General features: G+C 38.4%; 1 protein-coding gene across 4 annotated transcripts in view; it reads left to right on the top strand.

The window, feature by feature from the left end:
* Positions 1 to 26,338, top strand: part of rims2a (regulating synaptic membrane exocytosis 2a) — a 247,893-nt gene that overhangs the window by 213,300 nt on the left and 8,255 nt on the right. For all 4 annotated transcript variants that reach the window (XM_041793381.1, XM_041793385.1, XM_041793383.1 and 1 more), the window contains one exon: positions 853 to 1,097. In XM_041793381.1, the coding sequence (XP_041649315.1) occupies positions 853 to 1,097 (245 nt within the window). The remainder of the gene's footprint in view (positions 1 to 852; positions 1,098 to 26,338) is intronic.

The raw sequence follows: 26,338 nt of genomic DNA, 5'->3' as shown, positions 1-26,338 counted from the left end.
ATTTTGTCTGAGGATCAGATTGGAAGATCCAAGTTTCATTGCATGCAATCACTCTTTTCAAAAATTTGGGTTCCATCAGTTTGTTCCAAAATGTCTCCATAACTTATTGAAAGCTTGCAGCAGTTGTGCATAAATACCTTTATTATAAAACTCTCTATGTAACTATGAACCATGTGGTTTTATCCTCATAAGTGCAAGCTTGTTATATAATAGCCATACCCTGTAAATCTAAATCACTTTAAAGACAAATCAATTTTGCAAAGGTAGCTTTGGAGAGGAAAAGCTTTTAGGTTTAGGAAAGGCCAAACAACACATGAACAATAAAATTTAGTTTTAACTTTTCCTAGCCATCACTGATGAAAAGTCTTTCGAGAAACTCAAGCACGTCGCCTGCCTGTTTCCTGTGATTCTAAGTTGTATCTCACGCGAAAGTATTTGCACAATCTGCATGTGTCAGCACAAAAATATTTTGGTATTGCAAAGATGCAAACAAAACAGGGAAAACAAAAAGTCTATCGACTCATGTTGTACTTCAAAATTTCTCCTAATTCATATTTTTGTATGATTCTCACATGTCAAAAAAGATAAAATTCTAAAAGTCTTAAGTTTCAAGTTGAAAACTGACCAGCCTAAAGGCCAAACTCATTCATACTGTAAGTCATGAACTCTTGGACCTGAACTCTGTCCTTCTCTCCTTTTCACCCCCACACCTCCTGCTTCCTCCTCCACCATCTGTCCTTTCACATCACCTCTACTGTTCTCCTCTCCATGGACCTCTCCTCTCCTCTCCTCTGCCCTGTCCTACCTCTTATCTGTCCTCGCCTGCCCCCTATCAATGGTGGTGGCTGACAGTGACTTTGCATCCAAAATGAAAAACAGGCAGATGGGCTCGTCGGGTGGGATAAACATGACCAAGAGCACAAGCATCAGCGGGGATATGTGCAACCTGGAGAAGACGGACGGGAGCCAGTCGGACACTGCAGTTGGCACGGTAGGCACTGACGACAAGAAGAGGCGCTCCAGCATTGGTGCCAAAATGCAGGCCATGGTTGGCATGTCGCGCAAGAGTCGGAGTACCTCTCAGCTTAGCCAAACAGGTAAGGCGTCCAGCCGCACCTTCAGTGCTCTGTATGTATGTCTATTTGTTTGTGTTCTTGTTGCTCATTTTGTCTGTGTGGTCCTCTGTGTTGTCTTTTCTGCTAAATATTTAGCTCAAATAATTCTACTCTCTCCTCCAGCTCTTCCCTTTTCTTGCTTTTATCTAAAAGGGCTTTGGATTCTACACAGCGCCTCGCTGGGGATAAAGGAAGCAGAATTACTTTTTGTACCCCTCACTCTTTCTTTTTCCTTCTAGGTAACACTTATCCTGGAAATCCCTTTCCTCTGTCTCTTTCAAGCTCCCATTTTCCTTTCTTTGTTATTGCTCAGCTGCGGTCATTTTCTTTCATGCTTAATGCTTTATTATTCTTTGTAAATCTTTCTCATTTCATTTTTGAAGTGTGTTTCCAGCTGGAAAAGCTTTGTGCTTCCTGTCACACTGATGTGGCAGATGAGGTTTTGTTGCTTTCCTGAAGTTGTGATGCCCTCTTGGCTGTGACTTTTAAAGGAAAACACCGTTTGTAACTGTGGTTGTGTTTTATGAGTTTTATTTCTGTGTGCATGTGAGAGTGTGTGTTCATGTAAGTTAGAATGGTTGTTGTGTTTTTGTCTTACGGCTGATAGCAGAAATAATGATCTTCCTATTCTGAGACTTATTTGATTTCTCAGTGTAAATCTCTGTCTGCCTTGTTGTTTTTCAACAGAATTGCTCATTAAGCTGATGCAAGTATGAGTGAAAAACAGCATAGAAGGTGACATGTGTTAGTGGCTTTGACTGACAGATTCAGGTCTGATTTGTGAAGGTCCATTGATTGTTCCACTTGGCCTCCACAGCGGCATCTCTGCTGTATCTCTGATCTTTTCATCATCTTTTCTATTTAATCTTGAAGTGCTCAAAAACCACATCCACTCCACAGCAGTCTTATTCCAGATCTTGCGAGATTTCATGGCATAGTGCTAGAGATACAGGATGTATGGTGAAGTGAGGAAAAGAATAATCTCGACCCTCTTGCTTGTATTTTACGGGCACATTTGTCGCAACTTATCATGTCGATCAGCATGGCATTAATATTAGTTACCTTAAATCTGTTGGAAGATAAAACTGTTGGAACTTGCATGTTGTGCAGCATTATTGAGCAGTCTTCCAAGGCTATTAGTGATACTTCAGATGCTTGTTTTGTGATCGAGTGTTTTTATTTCCAGTATAAAGGTTACCAAGTAAATCATGTCCAGCAAAAGAAGAGTCAAAAGCGTTATCTCATGCTCAAGTGGAGGTTTGCAACTCACAACAGTCTTTTAGCAGCCGTCAGGCCTACAAGAATCAGTCTTCTCTATGATTTGTTCAAACTTCATACAGAACAGTGTTAATTTTGGCAGAATTTTTTTTTCTTTTTAGTCCTAGTCTTTAGATTAAATGCATTTTAGTTTTAGTCATATTTTAGTCGATTTTACCCTTTTTAGTTTTGGTCTAGTTTTAGTCGACAAAAACTCAAAAACATTTTAGTCTAGTTTTAGTCATCTTGACGAAAACTCAACCTAGTTTTTGTCAGTTTTAGTCATCACAGAACTATTTTTGTTAGTCTTAGTCTAGTTTTCGTCATAGAAAAAAAGGCTGTCGACGAACATTTTTAGTTTTTCCAACAAAGGTTGTAAACCAGATGTACTATATCTAAATAGTCTCACATCAGATGTAATAATAATAATAATATAATAATAATAATAATACAAATGTTTATTTGTATAGCACTTGTATAGCAGCCAATGCTACAAACTGCTTCACAAAAACATTGAAGTTCATCACTGAAAAACCAATAAAAAGAAAAATAGTCATTGATTTAAAAGTAAAAGGATTCAACAAGTTGTAGTAACAAATTTGATGCATTAAATAGAAGAATAAAAAAGGAAAGCAAAAATGGGAAAATATATAAAAAACCTAGACCAGTGGATAAAAAAAAAATCATGTAGACAAGGGTTTGTGGATAAAATGCAATTCACAAGAAGGTTTTCTGATAAAGATATGTTTTAAAAAGGGATTTGAAAGAAGACACTGATGTAGCTTGTCTAAGTAAATAGGTCCTCACTTCGTTACAGTAATGGAAGTTGCAAAAGCCTAAAGCTTTTCCGAGTTAATGGGTTCCTGTGATCACTTTAAGTTCAGATTCCAAACCTTGGTCACACCCATAGATGGACGCGTAACTTCCTGAAGTTTCTTACACATTTTGGACACTAAACTCACACCTTTAGTTTAGTGGACATAAAATTTATACGAGAGTGAGTAGGAAGCACAGCTCTCCATGGGACCTCAGTGGCTTGAAAATCTGCTGCAAATAAAATAAAAAGAAGCTGATAGCAAATCATTTTCTTTTCTGAGGTCTTCAAAGGGTCTTAGACCGTCTTTATTAATTACATGCGATACCACAATTAGACCAAGATGAAAAGGACATGGGTCTAAGCAGAGGAGATGATTATTAAAAATTGGAGTATGTTTATGTCATCATATATCCAAGTTTCCCAACTTAACAGCCTACTTCCATATTTTTATAGAGTGAGATATTATGGGACCAGATTGCCCCCAGGTTAGCTGAAGAAAAAGAACACAAAATTAAAGTTCATTTACTTTAAATGGGACAACAATACTTTTTTCAATCTGGAGCCATCGAGTGAGTATTAGCACCCTGAGGAAAGGGGGCGGGGCGTGAGCGATATATAATATAACTTCAAATTGGAAAAACCAAATCACTCCTGAGACTTTGGCACAAAGTGCGATTTTGTAATCTTGGTTGTCTTCCATTCCAAATAATTTGATTAGATTATGCTTCTTATCCCAGTTTTTAGGAGTGGTCAAATGAAGCATGCTCATAATGAACCATGTTATTTAACTACACTAGAACATCATCTGCATACAAGTAAATAGAGTTGTTTGTATTCAGTTCCTTTTGTGGGAGGTTTGTGGGATTTTCTGTGCAAGAGGCTCGAGTGATAGGACAAAATGATGGTTCAGATAATAAATAAGAAGACTCTCTGGGAGTATTTTGGGAAACTGTCAAAAACCACCTGATCTTCTTTTGATATTTGTTTTAGGGTACTGATGTGAGTGGTTTGACACGGTCAGAGCAACATACTCTTTACTTGCCCTCTCTTCTTGCTCTATCTGTCTGTTCATATGCAGACACAGCACTCACTCAGCAATTTGAATCTCCCAGAGCTATTAATATTTCACTCTGTGCTTTTAAGTGCAACAGATGACGTTTGTGAGAGCATCAGCCTTTCAGTATTTGAGATCTGTATATGGTTCAGCACTATAACAGACTCCTCCAAGCTGCCTTTCGCCCTACTTTGTTGTATGTTACCTTCAAAGGTGCATCAGCCATCTGAAGCATGCAATCAAAGGGAATTGACAGTTTGTGAGCACTGAAGGGGATTATTGGGGGCTTGGGAGACAATCCAAGCAACACAACTGAGGCTTAGCACACAGGTTAGTCAGATGGAAAAGATGTGAAGGTTGAGACTGGTTATGCTGATTTCATTCTTGTTCTTTTGTGGAACACACTTGTTGGAAAAACGTGTCTGAGTAAATATTTAAAATTCAAGTCTCACTCTCCTAACTGTAATGAAAATGAATTCACACACAAATAAATAATGGTATCACAAGATCAAATGTTGTGGCCTCTTTCGTACATTGTAAAAGTTCATTTTTGACATCAGAATGCAACAGCTGCATGTTAGGTCTCTCACAGCCACTGTTGTGGTTATAAGCTCCAAAAAATGTACAGAAGCATCAGAGCAGACTGGCAAATATACTGGATATAATGTATATGTTAAATGTGCCTGAATACAACGTGTAAGGTTTCTATAACCACTTTCAAAGCATTAAAGTCCTAAAAATGCTAAATCATACTGACTAGGGCTGTAAAACAATAAAATTTTAATCATCATTTATCAGAATTTCTGTAGTTAATCATGATTAATAGCATTCTTTATGCCACATTTTAAAATACCACTATTTTGCATTTGAAATTGTTTTTGTGTCCTTTTGGATTTTTCTACCATCCTAAGCCAAGGGTATTGACTTCCTGTATGGATGCAGAGCTGCATGGAAAAAAGGAACGTGTTATTGACTGAAAAGGAAATAAGGGCACAGTAAAAAGGTTAATGACTCATATTGCAAGGTGCAGATGACTTTTGACCTGTCCACTAAACTGTCTGTGAGTTTTTAAAATTAAAATAAGACATTAAGGTAACCTTGCAAAGCAAATAGATTCGCTGGTTTCCATGTTTTTTACTGGCAAAGCTCTTATCTTGGGCCTGGTTAGACAGTGACAGGACCAATCAGCATCAAGGGGCAGTACTTTCAGGCGCAGCGTAGTGTGACGTATGCAAGCAGTGACAAGAGGCAGGTGCAATCATGGTTGAAGTCATTAGTGTGGATGCTGCTAAAGCTTGAGTTTTCTCAGAACTTGATGACATTTCTTTTTTAAATGAAGAACAAAGAACAGCATTGAATTGTTTTGTTTTTTTTGTTTTTTTTTCAAAAACGACAAAAGTCGTTTACTGACATGCCTACAGTCACCATGGTTCACATTATGCAGCTATCTATGGAGTTTATTCATTGGTAGCAGCTCACCTCAGTTTGGAGCTATGACATGACGTGTTTTGTTGATGTGATTGGCCTGTAAAGATGTGACAGACAGAACGTTCATCCAATCACCCTCCGAGTTTTTTTCAAAGGCTCTACACTTTTCCAAACACTGTCTATGAAAGGTTTTCCAGATGGATGTGTGAAACAAATCCGTGTCTGGTTAACATTAAGGAGCAGTGGTGGACTGATTTTACATCACTGTGGCTACAGGGAGGCACTGACTAGCTTAACCAAAGTGTACAGAAAGGGACGATAAAGCATGAGATTAAGGATGTTCCTAAGGGTTTATTTTCCCATTCGGCTAAACACTCATTTAAATTTTATTTAACCAACTAGTCTAAAGAGGAGAAAAGCCTCAGAAAATTCCTCACAGGGTCATTGTGTCAGCAGGTGTGATGTTAGCCTGATGTGCTCTCTACAACGTGGCTAATATTAAAAGCTAGCTCCGCCAGCCTTCGTTCCTCTGTGCATATTGATATCATGCTTTAATATGTGGCCTCTTTTCACTTCGGTTTGAGTAGTTCTATGTGAGTTCAACCTTCAACAGCCTACATGCCACTTTATTTCCTTTTACTACTGTTGTAGTAAACTGTAGTAACCGTCATACGGTCCCTTGGGAAAGCTCATACAGGAAGGCAAAAGCCATTAACTGAAGCTACAGCGTGCCTCTGGTGGTGGGAAGTTCATTACAGTTTTAAAGAGCATTATAGACCAGGATTTCAAGCCTGTGTTTATAAAAAATACTAGGTAACTAGTTTAACCGACTTGGATAATGGACTGGATACTTTGATAAACGAATTTAATCATTTAACTCCATGTATCCCTACATGAGATTAATTGCAATGGAAAAAAAATGTGCACGAAGTATGGATCTTAGTTAATCGTGATTAATGCAATTAATCTTGGCAGCTCTAATAGAAACCAATAATTTAGCTACCTGTTGCCTAACAAGCTATACTACAGAGATAAAAAGTGAAGCTATAGTTTAAGATAGCACAGGGTGAGCCTGAGTTACCCTGCAAAAGATCAGTATCATCACAGACATGTTTGATATTGATTTCTGAGGTTCTCACAATTTTATCACAAGGATAAAGTGTGCTTTTACCAACAAAACAAACTTGTGTCAATGTAATTTTACAGTTTATTACAAATTAACTTAGCACAGGGACTGGCAACAGAACAAAGACTGCACCTCTGGAGTCTGCAGAGGCCCTTCAACAGGGAACTCATGTTGTGCAAAATACCATTCCCAGTGTAGACTCATAAAAAAAAGCATTACAAGCGGTTCTGCACAATAAAAATGGTGCAAATTATGGTCATTGATTGAGAGTGGAATCATCAACACTGCTACAAAAACAATGACAAGAAGGAATTTGATTTTAATTGTCCTCCTTAAATGTCCGTTCATGCGTCTTCTTCCAATTATCTGGGGTCACGTTACGGTGGCAGCAGGCTAAGCGAGTAAACCCAGACATCCCTCTCACCAGCGACACTTTCCTGTTCATTCTGGGGGATCCCAAGGTGTTCCCAGGCCAGACAGGATATATAATTCCTCCAGCACATTCTGGGTCTTTCTGAGGTCTCCTCCCAGTTGGACTTGCCTGGAAGGCCTCCAAAGGGAGGCGCCCAGAGTCATCCTAAACTGATGCCTGAAAGACCTCGGCTTGCTCTTAAATATGCAAAGGAGCAGTGGCTCTACTCTTAGTTCCCTCCGGATGTCTGAGTTCTTGCCCTATCTTAGGCTGAGCCCAGCCACTCTAATTCATAAGTTGTAAGAAAACTAACTCTGGCTGCTTGTATCCGCAGTCTCATTCTTTCGTCAATATGCAGAGTTCATGAGCATAGGTGAGAGTTGGGAGGTAGATCGACCAGTGAATCAAAAGCTTTACTTTCTGGCTTAACTTATTCTTTACTCTTTTACCCTCACTCGTGAACACAATACCAAGATACTTAAACTCCTTCACCTGTCGCTCCTCTTCCACGTGCATTCAGCATCAACTTTAACAGATACCAGCCTTTGTTTAAACCTCACGTTGAAAAGCACAGGGACTTTTTGTTCCAGGAGAACATCTGTGAGGATGATTTAGTTTTGACTTCACGTGGCTGTGATCATGCACACAAACACTTTCTTAGCTGACAAGAAACAAGTAGAGGGCAACAGCACAGCTGTGATAATGAGGCAACCATATCTTCAGGGAGCTTTTTTTCTTTTTAAATCAAATTAATTGACATTTTAAAGAAGAATTAAACTTAATTTTAAATGTTAGGTTACTTGGAAACAGAATGGTTTTCTAGTCAGTGCTGGCTTCACTGAAAGTTTGAGGTGTTAGAACTTGAATACAGGATTAGATTTAAGAACAACCCAAAAGAAGCCAAAAGAATTTTGAGCTTTTGCCAATAATTGGGCACTAATATTGTTACATTTGTTACCAGGGACCCTGCAGATCCTTAAAGGTCTAAAATTGGACTTTTGAAATTTAAGGCCATTAAAAGTTTTATTTTTACCATAAGTGGGTTTAACTTTTAGAGGGCAGCTTTACTTAGACATGTCGTTTTCGGATGTGTTTTCTTTCCACATTTGCTTGATTATAATTATTCTTTTTTGAGTTTATATTTAATGTGTATAATATTATAAATATCACTGTACTCTGTATTGAAGGAAAAGAGACTTTAAATGTGCCTGAAATCATCAAATTTGGGTGTTAATGACAAAAAAATATCTCTGCCCTGTATCAGTCGACATTCATTAGTAGAGTATCAAATCTGAAAATTCAGAATGGGTCGGGTGTACCGAGTGTCTTTCTTATGGTTGAGTCATGAACTCTGACCTTAACTAAGGCCAGGGAGGCCTGCAGTTTGGATGTCGTTCCGGGTTTTTTTGTGACCTCCTGGATGAGTCGTCGTTGCATTCTTGGAGTCATTTTGGCTGGCTGACCACTCCTGGGAAGGTTAACCATTGTTCCAAGTTTTCTCCATTTGTGGATAATGGCTCTGACTGTGGTTTGCTGGGGTCCCAAAGCCTTGGAGATGTCTTTGTAACCTTTTCCAGCCTGATAGAGTTCAATCACTTTGTTTCTCATTTGCTTTTGAATTTCTTTGGATCATGGCATGATGTGTTTCTTTTTGGGATCTTGTAGTCTACTTCACTTTGTCTAACAGCTTCTATTTAAGTGATTTCTTCCTTCAACAAATCTGGCGGAAATCAGGCCTGGGTGTGGCCAGTGAAATTGAACTCAGCTTTCCAAGAAATGTGGTTAATCACAGTTAACTCATGATTTAACAAGGGGGGCAATTACTTTTTCACATAGGGCCAGATAGGTTTGGATTTTTTTCCCTTAATAAATAAAATCATCATTTAGAAACTGCATTTTGTTTTTACTTGACTTGTCTTTGTGAGATATTAAAATTGGTTTGATGATCCGAAACATTTAAATGTGATAAATATGCAAAAAAAAAACCCTCCAGAATCAGAAAGGGGGCAAATACATATTCACGGCACTGTTTGTATCTGCATGCTCTTGGCAGCTGCAGCTTTTTCTATAGTATACTGTGAATATTACCCATGGCACACACAGAAAAGCTCAAGATTCAGCCTATCTAACTGCTTGAGCTGTCGACCCCACTGTTCTTAGAAACACACAGATACATGCACTTCTCCTTCTCTCTCACCTCTATAGAGAAAAATCATAGGTTCTAAATGTCAAGCAGTCTGGGTCTAACATTTTAGTCACGTTTTGTCTCCCTAATGAGCATAAAAACACTTTTCATCAGAGTTACTATACTCAAGAATCTATTTGCATAAAACACTTTTCATCATTTTTTGTTAAATTAACAGAAGACATAAAAACAGTCTAGGACATGTAGCGATCATGGCTATTCTAATGTATGCCTTTGTGGGAGCATTAGACATGAATAACATGGTTAAATGTTCATGACAGCGACAGAGGTCAGATCACCTTAAATGTTTGTAAAACTTTTAATTCTGTTCCATTTCTAATGTAGATTTTTCTGGAGAAAGTGATTCTGTAACCTCTATTAGCAGCTTTTCAAAATGCTAATGCAAAAATCAAATTTAAAATGAACCTCTGTTTCTGCACACATTCTAACAACTCATACAAGCAACAATTAAACTCAGCAGATGAGGGGTTCAGGATTTTTCCAGTCCCCACTTACAGCCATTTCTATCTGAAGTGTGTCCAGTATCAGTATATGGCCTTTGTCCAGTCAGGATGGCAGCTTTTGTCAAGCATTTATTTCCCCCTTCTCGCTCTCTTTCTTTCTCTCAATTCAATTCATCCGTCTTTATTGGCATGGAAAACATCAGTTTCATAGCCAAAACAGTGTACAAATGTATAATAAAATAATAATAATAGCAGAATCAAGTATTATAATTGATATCAAAAACTCAGGTAAACTTTAAATTCAGTTTTTTTTTTTCAATATGCAGAATGTCCATCTCATGTTGGTGTTGTGGTGATTGAGGTGCAGCTTCATTTGCACACCGTTGCATTTCACCAAGCAGATACAGTGCTTAACAAATTTATTAGACCACCACCCAAAGTAAGGTTTATGCCACAGCTGCCCTAAATTAACAGCACTGGTAAAAATTGGTAAAGCCAAAATCATTTTTTTATGTTTCTGCAATGGTTAATACACCAATATGTAGAAGCTCTTTAACCCAAATGATATTTTAATGCTAAAATATAATTATTATTGTTTTCCATTAATTTTCAAATTTACTGATTTACAAAAAACTGATTAAATAGTAAAGCACATTAATATTTCTTGATTAATATGTCAAATGATAGTTATTTACTTGCATTCCTGAACAGAAAAATTAGTTTTAGTGGTTGAATGTTATGTGTGGTTGAATGTTATGCGTGAGCCGGCTCAAATTTGGGTATAAAAAGATGAATTCAGTTTGAAATTCCTCATTCCTGTTCAAAATGGTAAAACCTGTAGAGCTCACTGAAAATGAGAGTCCGCATTAAAGCACATCATGATGCTGGATGGTCTCTGAGACAGGTGGTCTAATAAATTTGTTAAGCACTGTACGTAAGCTTCTGTTCGTTGTTTATGGTGGTGAATTGGTTTTGTTTGTTGGTGAAAGAGGGAAAGAACTTGTCTCTGATGTCGTTTGTACAAAAGGGCAGGGGGTTAGGAGGGTCAGCTCTGCTGCCACCTTGACTGAGTCAGTTCAACATTAAAATGAAACCCTGCATGATCAAACAAGTTCACCTAATTGGATAGATATTTGTAACTCTCATATGTATATTGAACGAAAACTCACTATATATCTGCATTTTGAGTAAATCTGAGCTGATAAACTCACCAGGAACTGGCCATTTCACACTGGCAGCAGGTTTAGCTGCTTGTATCTGCTGCACGTGCTGCAACAACACGCCCCAAAACAGCTTTACTACCAGGCACAGGTTTTCCATGTGTTGGCTTTGTCTCCCTGCTGTCAGAGCCCTGTCATTCTTCATCAGTTTTACCTCAGTAAACCTCCCTACAATGAATTGATTCAGTCTATAGTGGAACCCTTCCAGGAGCTTTTCAAAATAAAAGCATTATGTACAAACGAAAGGTGTTTCTCCAAAGAAATGCTGAGCAGGCTTTTACTTTGAAAAGCGCACACCAGAAGTGTTTTCATACTGTGTTTATCTTTACCTGCAACATTATGTAGTGTGTGGAAACAGAAAGCTTCGTATAGTAGAGGTTTGGGAAACAACTTTATTAAACAGACACATTTTAGCCTGTGGCCTTCATCTGGTTCATCAAGAAACAGATTTCAAACATATTCTACCGATGTGGATCTACATATTTGCTACAACAAGGTAAATTAGCTCTGTATTTATTATTTTCCTTCCTATTTTGACCCATAACCACTCTAACCTTGTAAAGCAGATGGATCTGCCTGTTTCTGTGTTTCTCACTGGCGAATCCATCTTGCAAAGCTCCTGTCTGAACCGTTTTGGCCCGGTTAGAAAGTGACAGGACCAGTCAGCAACAAGGGGCAGTACTTTCAGGCGCAGTGGAGTCATGACGTAAGCAAGCAGCAACAAAAAGCATGCAGTCATGGTGGAAGACATGAGCGCGGAAGGTGCTAAAGCTTGAGTTTTATCAGAACTTGACATTTCTTCATTAAAAGAAGAACAAAAAACAGCACTGAGTTGTTTTCTATTCAAAAATGATGAAAGGTGATGTAAATCATGTCTATAGTCGCCATGGTTCATGTTATGCTGTTCTATATGGAGTTTATTCCTTGGTAGCGGCGCACGCACACCTCAGTAGCACCTACAACATCATGTGTTTTGTTGCTCTGATTGGCCCGTAAAGATGTGACAGTCAGAACGTTCATCCTATCACCCTACAAGTTTTTTTTTTCAAAGTCTCTGCCCTTTCCCAAACGCTGTGGTTTCCACATCCGTCTGACGTGTCAGGTTATAACCACTCAGTGTGTAGAAAAAATAGACCAGATATCAGATCTAAAAATTCTCCATTTATGAGACGTGCAGTTTTCAACAACGTGTGAGATGCAGCCCGAACACTGGCTGCCAGTCTGAAACAGCGGTTACTGCATAGGAATGGCGAGGAGCACTCCGGCCAAGTGACGTCACACTACTAGTGCTTACCAAAACACGGTGAGCTCCTAGTAGGTCAATAAGCTCGGATTTACTCAAAATGCAGATATTTAGCATATTTAGTGAGTTTTTTAGTTCAATATAAATATGATATACAAATATCTATCCAATAAGTTGACTTTGTTCGATCATGTAGCATTTCCTCTGCTGTGGATCAGTCACAGCGCTTAAGTCTTCTGCAACTGTATGTTCCCTATTAAGGGAAAAATAGCATTCCAGTTCACTTTGTTTTTTGGATAATTCTTGCCAATGAGTTAAATAGTAATCATTTTTTCTTGCAGAATGCACAACAAGGTCAGCAGCATAGGAGCTTTGTCTCCCTTTTTACAACCCAGCAGAATTATTTAAGTTTTTCTACCATCTCTAAAACCCAGCTGTCAGTATACTGGGTAATCCATTTCTGTATTTGAACCACATAATGCCCTCTCTCAAAGAGCCCTGATGGTGTCCCAGAAACATAATCAACTGAGAGCTTTACTGCACAGCAACCAGCCCCTCAATATGAAGGTGGAGGGGATGAACAATGAAGGTAACACAGGAAATTGTGTCTAAATAGGAAGAAACAGGCAAGGCAGCCTATGGTGATAAAGAAATAAGAAAAATGATGGAATCAGTGGGAAGGATTCTCATTATGAGGCATAATACACTGTCTGAAGAATCTAGTTTCCTCTTCATGTGAGTGGAGCCTTGAGAAGGGTAGCAAGCTCTGCTTATGTCCTGTTCTACCTCTTTAAAGCAGATGTGACAGTCTTATTAGCTGAAAGTTTGTGTATAAGAAAAGGATTAAGATAGGACATTTCACTCTGCTACCTCTATATTTTTTTAAACATTAGCATCTGCTCTTATTGTGACCTTAAAGCAACCTTTCAAATCAGTATGTCGTGTGTCTTGCAAAATATTCTAATAACTTTTCAGCAAATGTTGATGCACAGCTTGCTTATGCTTATACAACCTTTAGGTCCCTTGCATGAAAAAGTCAAGTGCATGCAGAACTTAGAACAATGTATTCACTGCATCATTCCCTTTCTCTCTGCACTCTCACTTATGCAAGATAGTGACGCAGTTTCGGACCCCCAAAGTCCTCGGATGGACTGTTTTCAGAGTGGTAAAATAGCTGAACTTTGAGCTTTCAGCTGGGGTAATTTATCTTCCCAGTTACATAGGGTGCCTATCTCAGCAGCTCCTCCACTATCTGAAGATACTAATTAATCTCCTTGGGGGCTGGGGCAGACATGCCGCTCTCAGGATGATGCATGAAAGGAGCACAGCAGCAAAGGTGCAGCTAAGGCTGAGGGACACCAATGTACCACTTTTTCTCCCCACCTTACTTATTCTCCCATTCCCTCTTAAATCACATTTCTATCTCACTATCATTTTGTCCTGCCCTTGTCTTTCTTCTCTTTTCTAATTTCACCAGTCTCTCCTAACTTCCTCCACTTCCTCTATTATATCCTTGTTTCCGCCTCTCCCTGTCCGCCAGTTCCTTTCTACATCTCTATTAAAACTATTCTCTAGAGGAGTCTTGGCTGTTAATCAGCCTAAACTCTCGGATGAGCTGTCTCTGCACTGACCTAAATAAGTGTGGATACACTGCAGGGGCAGAAATGATTTTAAATGTTTCTAATACTATGAACAGATCTGATGCAACATACTAAAGAATGTGTCATGAGGGTCTGCAGCAAGACCAGTAACCTAAATGGGCTGAGAAAATAGAGCATGTGTACCTTAAAATATTCTCTCATAGCAGCTTAGCAGTCAGTACGTTTACATGCTGCTGGTAAAACTTTATTGTGTCAGTTCAACTAAAACTTAACTGCCAAAACACAAATACACTCTGATCGTTCTTGACTGAATTTTTCTGTCTAAAAAGCTCCATAATGTGGTTGGAGGTTGATTTATCCCTCCATTTTTATCCCTCAGTTGTACCCAAACTGGACAAGGCATTCTGCACAAGCTCAGCAGTTTCCATGCCAGGCTTTGACCTGGAAGCTGATGAGTGAAAACCACAGAGAATGGGCCCACCCCAGCTGTGATTTACTGATGATATCAATGCATGTTAAATTAGCACTGGTCCTGGCTTTGTTTGTTTGTGTATCAAACTATCACTGGGTTCTGATGCCCAAATTATATACTCGTTCCACTTTTTAGCCTCTTTTTATCACTGTTTCCGCCTTATTTGCCAGATTTGTTTTTTATATTGAACCCATTTCTTCCACTTTTGAACATTTTGGCTGCTATTAACACTTTTCACTACTTTTTGCTCATTTTGCCACATATCAACCACTTTTCACAATCATTACTGCCAGTTTTTCTGCCACTTGAACACATTTTTTTCCAGTCTTAGCCCTTTTTGCCTCTTTTTCAGTTCTTAACCCAGTCTTATCTTTATCCCTTTTTCTGTGACTTATTACTAATTTTTTTGCCACTTTTTAACTGCATTTCACCATTTTTAGTGACCACTTTTTGCCACTTAGAGCCAATTTTTCGCCACTTATAATCTATTTACTGCCACTTTTAACCAATTTCTGAAACTTTTTCACCAGTTTAACAACTCATCTATTCCAATATTTTGGAACTTTTAACTCCTTTTTGGACCTTTTAACCCATTTTTGCTTCTCTTTCACCACTGTTCACTAGTCATTCCTTCCCATTTTGCCTCTTTTTAACTACATTTTTTAATTATCACTACCCAATTTTGCCAGTTTTTTCAGTAAAAACACATTTTGCTCATTTTTTTCATTTCTTAACCCACAGTAGCTTTATCACTTTTTCTTCCTCTTTTAGCTTTTTTTTTGCCACTTACAACTAATTTGTTGCCACTTTTTAACTTCTTTTCATCATTTTTGTGACCAATTTTAGCCACTTAGAGTCAAATTTTTGCCACTTATAATCCATTTTCTGCCACTTTCAACCAATTCTTGCAACTTCTTACTGGTTTTAACTATTTGTTTATTCCAATATTTTCCACATTTTACCCCTTTTTGGAATTTTTAACCCATTTTAGCTTGTCTTTCCACTTTTCACTATTCATTCCCTCCCATTTTTGCCTCTTTTAACCTTTTGTTTCAATTATCAACCATTTTGCCAGTCCATTAGTCCATTTTTGTCAGTAAAAACATTCTTCCATTTACAGTTTTTTAATTTCCTAACCAGTAGTTGCGGCTTTGTCCTTTTTTGCCATTTCTAACCAATATTTTCATTTGTTAACTGCTTTTTACCAATTTTACCACCAATTTTTGCAACTTCAAGACAATTTTGTCCACTTTAAGCCCTTTCATCACTTATAACCCATTTTTTCTTTTACCACTTTTCACTACTCATTTCTGCCCATTTTTGCCACTTTTAACCTCTTTTCACAACAATCAATGCCCATTTTTCCCCTTTTAGACCATTCTTGCAATTTTTTTTCATATCTTAACCCACAGTTGCAGCTTTATCCTATTTTTTGCCACTTAAACCTATTTTGCCACTCTTTAAATGCTTTTTTTCCACCAAATTTTGCCACTTTAGACTCCTTTTGCCTCATTTAACCAATTTTTGCCTTTCTTTCACCAATTTGAACCACTTATTTATTCCAGTATGTTCACTTTCAACCCCTTTTGGCTACTTATAACCCATGTTTACTTCTCTTTCACTACTTTTTGTGACTTATTGCTTCAAATTTATGCATTTGGCCAACTGCCATAGCAGAGGCAGGTATGCTTTGATTCTCCGCCCTGCTGCCTACTGGTACAAGGGCAGTTGTCCAGTTAGATTGGCAAATTGAGCTACAACTGTAACCTGACTTAACTGTGCATGTAATAAACTGAGTGTTCAACGGTCATACTTTTGGCCAAAGGGGCACAAGTTGGATTTACACAGCATTTAACACAAGGCAGTTTGGGGTCTAATGTCTCATTAAGTAAATAGTTACACAGATGATAATGTTAGGGATTGTAATTAAATTAAGTTAAGGTATTTTATGTCCTTGAAGAGAAGAGTATAACACTTTATAAGAATAAAATATTTTTTAAATGGTAACAAAAACATTACTCTAAATCAGGATTAGTTAGTGTGTTGTTCTAGGATCTCTGGTGTCATTATATTCATTCATTACCTGTAATTTGAATGTCAGATGTGCCAACTGTATTGCTCTGAACTGAAATCAGCACATCATGTCTCTAGGCCTGGCTGTGTACTCTGGTTATACAAGAAATTAACCAGTGTTCCCTCTTTGTCTCTCTGATGTTTAAATTATGCAGGAGCATAATTAAACTGTTTATTATCATAAATATGTATGCATTTCAACCCTGGGTACATGAATACAGTATCCCATCATGATTAGAAGTTAGTTAGAACAGGCCTCATTAACAACAAAACAGAGGTTTTACTGTAGCTGAAAATTAGAATTAAACTGGTTTATTCTTTCACAAGAAAGACTACACAACCTTTTCAAGTGTTTTTTAGTTTTCAGCTTTCTGTTCTGTTAATTTCACATGGGTTAGGGTTAGGGTTAGTTAGGGTTAGGGTTTGTTCAGAAATCACAGGCCCATCTCAGACAGAACCTTCATATCCCACTAATCTAGTCATGTAGTTTAAATCTGTTTGTAGTTTAACTTACAGCTAAGAGTGGCACCTTTCATTAAGGTCTAGCCTGTGATACATCCAAACAAGCTTCAGAAGAACTTTCTCCTGTTGGAACAAAGGAACTTTCATAACTTTTTGGTGACCAAGGATATTTTGAAGCAGTAGCAACATCCATTTAAGGATCAGTACGAGCTGTCAGGTGGCATGGTTACATTCACTCCATGGTTAAAGAATTTCTTTTGAAATGATCTTTTCCACTTTTTTATTACTCTCCATTTCAGAGCATGCTAATTTTCCCATTACACTATAATCCTCAAATTACTAACATACACTGCAAAACTGGACATGCTGAATACACTTAAAAGATATTTCAAAACTGACCAAGCCTCTGTGTTTCTGTCACCGTCCTGCAATGCCATGGCTCGTAACTGATAGCCAAAGCCTGCATTGCAAAATAGTGACAGAAACACAGAGGCTTTCTGGGTATGAAATAAAATGCTTCTAAAACCTTCAATATTGTGGACATTTAAGGAAACATTGTTTTGTGGCCCATTTTTACCAAAATCTCACCAAATTAGGCGTAGAAACCGTACCCATCTACCCATTTACCATCCTTCAGCTGTTTGCTCTGTGTGGGTATGGCAATACTTAAACTTCACAACTAAGATTCAGTTCATTTTTTTGACAGTCAGAATTCCCATTTGTATTTGGGCTAGCACAAGGACAGACATATTTAGTAAGCCAGTATTTACTCTTTTGGGTGTAGAATGTGTTTGGGAAACGTCCTATCAATCTGATAGTAAAACTAATTTCATTAGATAGGGATTTCAGGCAACCACATCACAATCACAAGATTCGACATTTAACTTCCATTTCTCAAGTCTATAATTATTGTTAATAACTATAATCATGCATTTTAGATGTAATATCTTTGTTCAAGTATTAAGCACCTCCTTAAGCAATGCTTAAAAATGTGGATTCATCTATGAACCTGCAACGTTTTGCTCACTGTTCTGTGTCTGCCTCATGCTTCCACTTAAACGTATGTCTCCTTTTTTCTAAGTTCTGATGTTGGGCCTAGGTTGGAATACACTTAAGCTATCTTGTCAGTGACAAGAAAGAAAGACAAGTGACAAGTTGTCACACATTTTATTGGCTCTTGGTGTAACTGGCCTAAAAATGAACTTCCACCCTCAATTTAGAGATTTTTAACTGCTTCTAAAAATATGACTTCCTGTTCTGATAGTTTTGTTTTTAGATGCTGACAGCCCCCACACTTTAGCTGTCAGTAGAAGAGGAAGTCAGATGAGACGTGCTGTCAGAAATGTACTGTGGTCAGTTTAGTCATGAAGTATGAGCACAATGTTTCCGTGGCCAAAAATATTTCAAAACAATCTTGTATACGAGTGAAGTTATTTACCATAGTGGCATGTTCACAAGATATTACAGCACGTATCACACTAGTTTGCCTGACTGTCCAGTGATGACAGTAGTTTGAGTAAGGCTATCTTATACTCTCTCATATTTTTGTATATAACTGTGGATCTGTTATTTCCTCTCCGTCTGTTATGTATACAGAGTTTGCACTTCAGAGCCAGACAGGGACAACCTGTTCCAAATACTAGAACTCCAGGTTTCACATCTCAGCAGTGCCCCTCTTACCTCACACCTTCCTGAAGGTCTGGATTTCTTCATTAAAGGTGTTAGGTTAGTGGCACAATTGTACAATTTGTCTTTTCACATTTTACTTGACTTTTAATCTAGTCAAGAAATTTTCTTAAATCATACTTTCAGTATATAAAATATTTATAGCTGTTAGCAAATAGTCACATCAAATGCAGTTATAGTCTTTCAGTTCAGTCTTCATCCATTGTGGTTTTTTCAGATAAATAGCCTGAAAAAAGAATTGAACACCATAGACAAATCCAGAGAAAATCTGGAAGCTGGCAAGCTGCCATTACTGCAGTTACATATGACCACATTAGCTTGTTCAAGGGAGGGCTGACTCAAGATGTGAACATTTTTCCTCTTTCATCGTGACTTTCTATTTCACTCTATCATTGACAGGAGTTAAAGGACATAGTTGGAGTTTGCAGCTGTAAAAGTCTTAAAAAGTCTTATTCTTATTTGTGAGAGGTGTTGAATTTTAGAAGGCGCATTGACAAATACATGTCTTTATCCATTTTTTGTTTTCTAGCTAAATGTATTTTAATAATTCTTTTTGTGTTTATGCATTCAGAATTTAAGCTTTATAAAGGAAATAGCATTTATTTTTATTACCAATCAATAGTGTTGTTTTTCTAACTGAATTTCTAACCTGACAGGCCATATCGACTGTCCACTGCATGGCTACATTTCAGATTCATCTGGGAAAGCTCCCATAGAAAGTGTTTTATAAGGGCTGGACTGAAAAATTCTATGAAGGTGATTGGACAAGCGTTCTGTCTGTCACATTCATGACCGCCAATCAGAGCAACAAGACAAAACAGCATTGTACGCATGCACCTCTCTTGAGCTGTCGGCTACCACTGCCATAAATTGTCAATGGCGGAGCTTCTCCTTGAAAAAGGCCCCATCCCCACAGTGACGAATTCAGGAGTATACGCAAAAGTTTTTTTGTGCTATTGGCGTTTCATCCACACGGAAATGGCATTTTTTGGTAAGTGTAAACACTTACCATTTCGTCTTCGTGCGGACAGCCAACCGCATCTTTCTTGAAACAATTACGTCACACATAGCATAGCCCACTTACGCCACATGCACATGTCGAACCAAAACAATAATGGCGGATAACAGGGGTGTGTTTGTGCTGCAGAGGCTATTGAGCTTATTATGGCTTTTACAGCAAAATCTGGTGCTCCATTATCACCACAGAGAACAGCGCACACCAGATGTTCTTAAATCCACTGCAGAGAACAACCAGAAGGGCAACCAGGAGAAAGTTTGTGGTGGTTTTGTGGTCTTCTTCTCTCTTTTGGTGCATTTTCGCGGCAGCAATACAGTGCCATGTACAGGCTTGGCATATATACTACAGCATTTTCAGTACTTTTTCAGTGGTTCGCTTACGGGGTGCTTACGCGGACATTTCCTGAAATTACCCCGTATTTACGGAAAACTTTTTCAAAACGAAACAGAAATATAATGTTTTCGTCTCCGTGTGGACAAGGCCTAAAATTGATGCCAAGAGCGGTCAGGAGATGTGAAAAATACATCTTCTCTGTCAAGACAAGCTTTCATTGTGGCTCTTTGCTCTTGTTTGAAAAGAAAGTGCTCCAGTTCTGACTAAACTGCCGCTTTCCCACAGCTAATAGCTACCGTGGCAGTACCCGTTGGTTACACCGGCAAACCCTACCTGTAAAGATCATAAATGCATGCCCAAGCAGACAGGGAGAAGAGGGAAAACATCTTTTCAGTCATTAAAAGCTTTCATTGTGGCCCCTGCTCTTGTTTTGCGTTGCTCAGTTCTGACAAAACTGCCACGGTGGCTAAGTCCGAGCTAACCATACACTTGCAGCCACACTCACACAACTAACCCCCCTAAACTCTCACAAACTCATGTTGGTTGGCAGAAGAGCAAAAGAGCTTCTAGTGTGATCTTTAGTCTTTATTTCATGCAGGAACGTAATTTCCCTTATAATCAGCATCATAACATGTGAGGTGAAACTACTCCAGATTACAGGACTGTTGGAAGCAGGCGGTGTAAACAGAGAAAGGGGAGCACTTTTGTCTACCTTTGCTCATGTCCTGGTGTTTGCCTGTGTGTTTAATTTTCATATGGGTGTTTGCCTGTACTGTGCATGTGATTGCCAGGGTTAGGGCCATCCATTAAGCGGTGTTTACAGTGTGTAGAGCCAGAGAGGCTCTCTGACGCTCGGTTTGGCCTGGCCTCATCAATCAGAAAGACTTCCGAAGGCACACGCCTGTGACCCCTACCTCCCGCCATACAGACTACACCCCACTTCTGGGATATTACGCACTCTTCTTGTTGTGGTAGGATTCAGATGATTCTTTAGATTCTTGCCCTCTGAGGTGCCGATAACTTCCAGACATGTTGTCACTGTTTCTTAGTTTTAGTGAGACCAGATTAATTCTTCTCCATGGTCATGATATTAAAATTGGCAAGTAGACCACTTCACTTGACCTTAAATAGGAATTCCCCATGTCCTTATATTTTAAGGTTGTGACATCCTGATCATTTATAAACAATCTGCTTTTTGTGTATCAAGTGACACATAATCTACAAAATGGATGAAATACAGTGCTAAGTTGTCTCATGACCAGACCTAGATCCTTAATTTTCTCTGGGCACAAGTTTGATCTTTTAATCAAAAGGCTTTTATGCTGATAATAATGCTGGCTATTGTATGCAACATGAAGGTTTCCTTGTGGCCCCTCCATGTGAGGTACACACTCTATTTTCAGAATCTTTGAACACAAATCCACGTGTTTATTTCTGCATATTTGTGACAGCTGCAATTAACCTTTGTTTTCCTTTAGGCTTCATCTGTGAGTAGTTGTGGGTGTATGACAGTGAAATATGTTTTCAGGCCTCTCTCTGTCTCTCTGTTATGGTTGGGGGGTCAGATCTGTAAGAATATATGGAGCCAAAGGGGAAGAAAGTTGGAACCAGCAGCACGTGCCAAAGAACTGTTAGGGTGGATGTAGTTTATCGTTGCTATGTGTGCAATGACGCATGAGCCAGGACTTGGGCGATGTTTGTACACCTGTTAATTTCTTTTCTAGTGAACTTTCTTTCAAACAAGTTTTTAAATCCTTTTTAACTAATGTATTTATGTAGCTTTGTAAGAGTAAATTTAGATTTCTCTTCAGCAGAATACATAAAGTAGCAGTATGTGAGAAAAAAGAATAATTTAGAATGGAAAAATTTGCTTGCTACTGTGGCAGAATAGTGATGTTCATTCTTCCTCTCATGATTCTGATTTTTATGTGTGAAATGATTTGGAATGCTGGAAGGATTTTACACAGAAAAGACAGTTTATGTAACCTGGCTCGCCAGATGGATTTGTTCCACACATCAATCTGGTAAACCTTCCATAGACAGTGTTTGGGAAAGGGCAGAGCCTTTGAAAGAAAACTCGGAGGGTGATTGGTTGAACGTTCTGCCTGTCACATCTTTATGGGCCAATCAGAGCAGCAAAACACATGACGTAGTCGCCCTTACCGAGGTGCGCCACAGCCGAGGAGTAAACTCCATAGAGAACTGCATAACATGAACCATGATGACTGTAGACATGTCAGTACATGATTTTTGTCATTTTTGAAAAGAAAACAACTCAATGCTGTTCTTTGTTCTGTTTTTTTTTTAAGATTTATTTTGGGGCTTATCGTGCCTTTGTTTGATAGAGAAGGACAGTGGATAGAGTTGGAAACGGGCCACCCGTGTATATGGGTAACACCTTAGACCGTTAGGCCATCTGCGCCTCCCTTGGTCTTCTTTTAGCAAAGAAATGTCGTCAAGTCACTGCTTGCTTACATCACGACTTGACCGCGCCTGAAAGTAGTGCCCCTATATGCTGATTGGTCCTGTCACTTTCTAACCGTGCCCAAACTGTTCAGATGGGAGCTTTGAAAAAAAAAAAAATGGAAACAGGGGAATCCATCTGCTTTGCAAGGTTACAGTTTATGCAGAAAATCTGGCAACTTTCTTAAGCCCATATCAGTCCATTTAAAGATTGTTGATGGGGACAGTTGAGGGTGTGTGAACTGAGTCGTTGCAGCTCTTATCAGGTCATCTTGTTGCCTTTAGCCTGGTGTACACTGTGCAGTTTCAAGCTATTCCAAGATGACCAACTGTAGCAACGTCTTGGTCAGTCGTGCCTCCAAAACGGTGCTATGTTGCATTGTGAGACAGGTTGAGGTTGACAGACGACCAATGTAATGGTCTTGCAACCAAAGATAGCCTTGTCTGTATATATCTATATATATATATGTGGTTGTGTGTGTGTGTGGGTGTGTGTGTGTGTGTGTGTTTATGTATATACAGTGCTTAACAAATTTATTAGACCACCTGTCTCAGAGACCATCCAGCATCATGAAGTGTTTTAAAGCGGACTCTTTATTTTCAGTGAGCTCTCCTCGTTTTACCATTTTGAACAGGAATGAGGAATTTCAAACTGAATTCTCCTTTTTATACCCAAATTTGAGCCAGCTCACTAGGCTTTTCTGAAAAGTCAGAAATTAATGGAGCATAACATTCAATTACTAAAACTAATTTTTCTCTCAGGAATGCAAGTAAATAACTATAATTTGACATATTAATCAAGAAATGATAATGTGCTTTACTATTTTTTTCAGTTTTTTTGTAAATCAGTAAATTTCTAAATTCATGGATAACAATTTTAAATATATTTCAGCATTAAAAATATCATTTGGGTTAAAGAGCTTCTACATATTGGTGTACTAACCATTGCAGAAACATAAAAAATGATTCTGGTTTTACCAATTTTTACCAGTGCTGTTAATTTAGGGCAGCTGAGGCTTAAACCTTACTTTGGGTGGTGGTCTAATAAATTTGTTAAGCACTGTATACACCCAATGCATTTAGATGATGCTACAGTCGTTAAAGTTTTTTAACGACTGAGAAAATAATCACAGATTAGATTAAATTGCTATATGGCCTGCTGCAATTTTCAAATCACAGATAGTGACACATTTTTTAACCTGAAATGTGTCAGAATAACGATTTCATACAATTTTTATGCATACACACAAGTGTCTTTTATACTGGAAAAGTTTACTAAAATCCTACTTTTCCTGTTTGTGTAAATGATTTTCCGGATCAAAATAAAATAAAATAAAAATTATCCCTTCAGTATAGCAATCTGTATTGAATTTGCTATATTTGCCAAAATCCCAATTAGATTTTTTTTTTCAAATCTTCTATCCCTGCTTTAATTTATCTAATATATTGGTTATAATATAGACTAATTAACTGCTTATGTTTCTTAAATAATACATAAGATGAGACACCAAAAAATAATTGTGTATTATATCGCAATCACAATATTGGGGAAAAAAATCTCAATTAGATTATGTTCTCAAATCACCATATCATTAATCTATACTCCATAATGAAAAAGAATGGACATAATTTGGAAAGGCACACACCTCTCTTTATAAGGCCTCATAGCTGACAATGCATTTCAGAGCAAAAACCAAGCCATGAAGTCAAAGGAACTGCCTGCAGAGCTCAGAGACAGGATTGTTATGAGGCACAGGTCTGGGGAAGGCTACAAAAAAAGTTCTGTTGCACTGAGGGTGCCCAAGAAAACACAGGGGCCTCCATAACTCTAAATTGGAAGAAGTTTGGCACAAGCAGGACTCTTCTAGGAGCTGATCGCCAAACCAAAATGAACAATCAGGGGAGAAAGGCTTTAGTAGGAGACAACGCAGGACAAAGCGTTATGGGATGTTTTAGTTTTTTGTCTTTTTGGTAGATATGCAAATATTTCCAAATTTCTGTTTTCCCTTTTTGATTGACTGAGTGTAGATAAATGAGAGAAAGCATGAATTTAAATGACTGTAGCATCAGGCCACAACATAAGAAAACTGAGAAAGTGAAGGGAGTCTGAATACTTTCTGAATGCACTGTATAACAAATTAAAAGGACGTTTGCACGGCATAGGAGGCTGTATGTAAAACTCTCCATGATTAAAGAAGAAGTGAGCAATGATGAAAGGCAAAAAAAAAAAAAAAAAAACACATGGATGTCTGTTATAGGTATCATTTTTATGTGTTAATTTCAGTTGAGCCGGTCAGTGTGCTAACATTTGCTAATCAGCACCAAACTAAAACTGAAAACTGACATTTATAGGTATAGCCCTCATAGCAAAATACACAGTAGCTGCTACTGTTGTTGCTAAAAGAAAAATTAGCACAGTGCATAAGCAAATCTAACCCTAATTATATCTCTTCAGCAAGATGTATATTAGTAAACCTCCCAAAACAATAATCCCATTGACTGTAGTATGACTCTGTGGGTCCAATTTGCCCGCAGCTGTAAATGTGAAATGTTGCTTTTCCTTGTGCTGACCCAGAAGAAAGCCACAAATTGCTGCCATGCAGTAAGAGACTTCTTCAAGAAGTAGGTTATCACATAGGATGGAACTTTTACCTCAGAGATTACTCTGCAGGGAGCTGGCTATATTTATGATGGTGCAGTGATGACAGTTAACGTCATGAGTTGTGCCTATTCTGCCAGATATGAGCAAAAACAAAAGCACCACAGTTATTTAGCGATGTGTCAAAGAAGCACCGTCTCTCTGAATTTTGTAAAAGGCAGCACAAGTGAGTGTGCAGAGTGGATAAGGTTTACTTTTGCATTATGTGCCTCAGCTCACATACAGTGTCATTAGAGGATTTATCAATTTTGCACGCTCCCTCTTTGGAAGAACTCTTCTCTCAGCAGAACTGTTTGACTTCATGCTCTGAAGTGTTTGAGAAAGGCTGATTTAGATTGTTCAGAGATGGTAGAAATAAAAATGCTCTGTGTTTCGGTACATTTGAGTCCAAACAAATGCCTTTTCTGATTGTTTCAAAGTGTTGTGTGGGACTTGGAGTACAATACTGCTGTGTCATAAAGGCTTTGGATTTGGAAATGAGGCTGTTAAACTGAGCACATGAAAATGGTTTTACATTTGATTTCCCTTTCAAAGCGGCAGTGAAAGATAATGTGCTGTACAGCTGTGGTATGGTAGCGGTAGTTGGGGATGAGAGAAAAATAAAATAGCAGTTTGGCACGTGAACTTTGAGTGTTCTCGGTGTGACTGATGCTGATACTTAGGAGCAGGGCTGTTGGCAGACCATATGACAGCTTGTTTTCAATGGAGAGGGATACTGGGAAAGGGGATGGAGAGAAAAGCCTAAAATAAGAATAAATGTGACAAAAGAAGCAGAAAAACAATCAGAAAAGAAAGAGGTGACAGGAAATTATAATAAAATTAAAAAAAATTTGATGTAAAAGCACAGAGGAGGGGGGGTTCAGTATCTCTGGGTAGAGCTTGTTCACCCGCAGAGCCAGCCGAGGTGCGCCTGAGCAGCTTTGCCTTCTGATTGGTGGACAGCGATGCAGCTCTTTCCCCTCCCCCCCTGAAGAAAGAGGTGCAGCAGGAACGTCAGACCCAGACAGCACAAGACTCAGCTGCTGAGGCAACGCTTTTCTGAATCCCCTCCTAAGATGCAGTCAACATAGAAATTTGGAAAAGATTGGATGATTTCACAGACCTGACCTCGTCCAGCAGGTCTTCTATTCCCAGGATTAGGAATCAATCAAAGATATATCATTGAAGTTTTTAACCTTTACTTAGAAGAAGAGCAGCTGTGAGCAGAGCCGACGTCTGGTCATTTTTGATCCACAGCATTGAGAAGGACA

The sequence above is a fragment of the Cheilinus undulatus genome, linkage group 8 (assembly GCF_018320785.1).
Source record: "Cheilinus undulatus linkage group 8, ASM1832078v1, whole genome shotgun sequence".
Classification (NCBI taxonomy): Eukaryota; Metazoa; Chordata; class Actinopteri; order Labriformes; family Labridae; genus Cheilinus; species Cheilinus undulatus.
The sequence above is the reverse complement of the archived record's forward strand: the minus strand, read 5'-3'. Positions and strand labels throughout refer to the sequence as shown.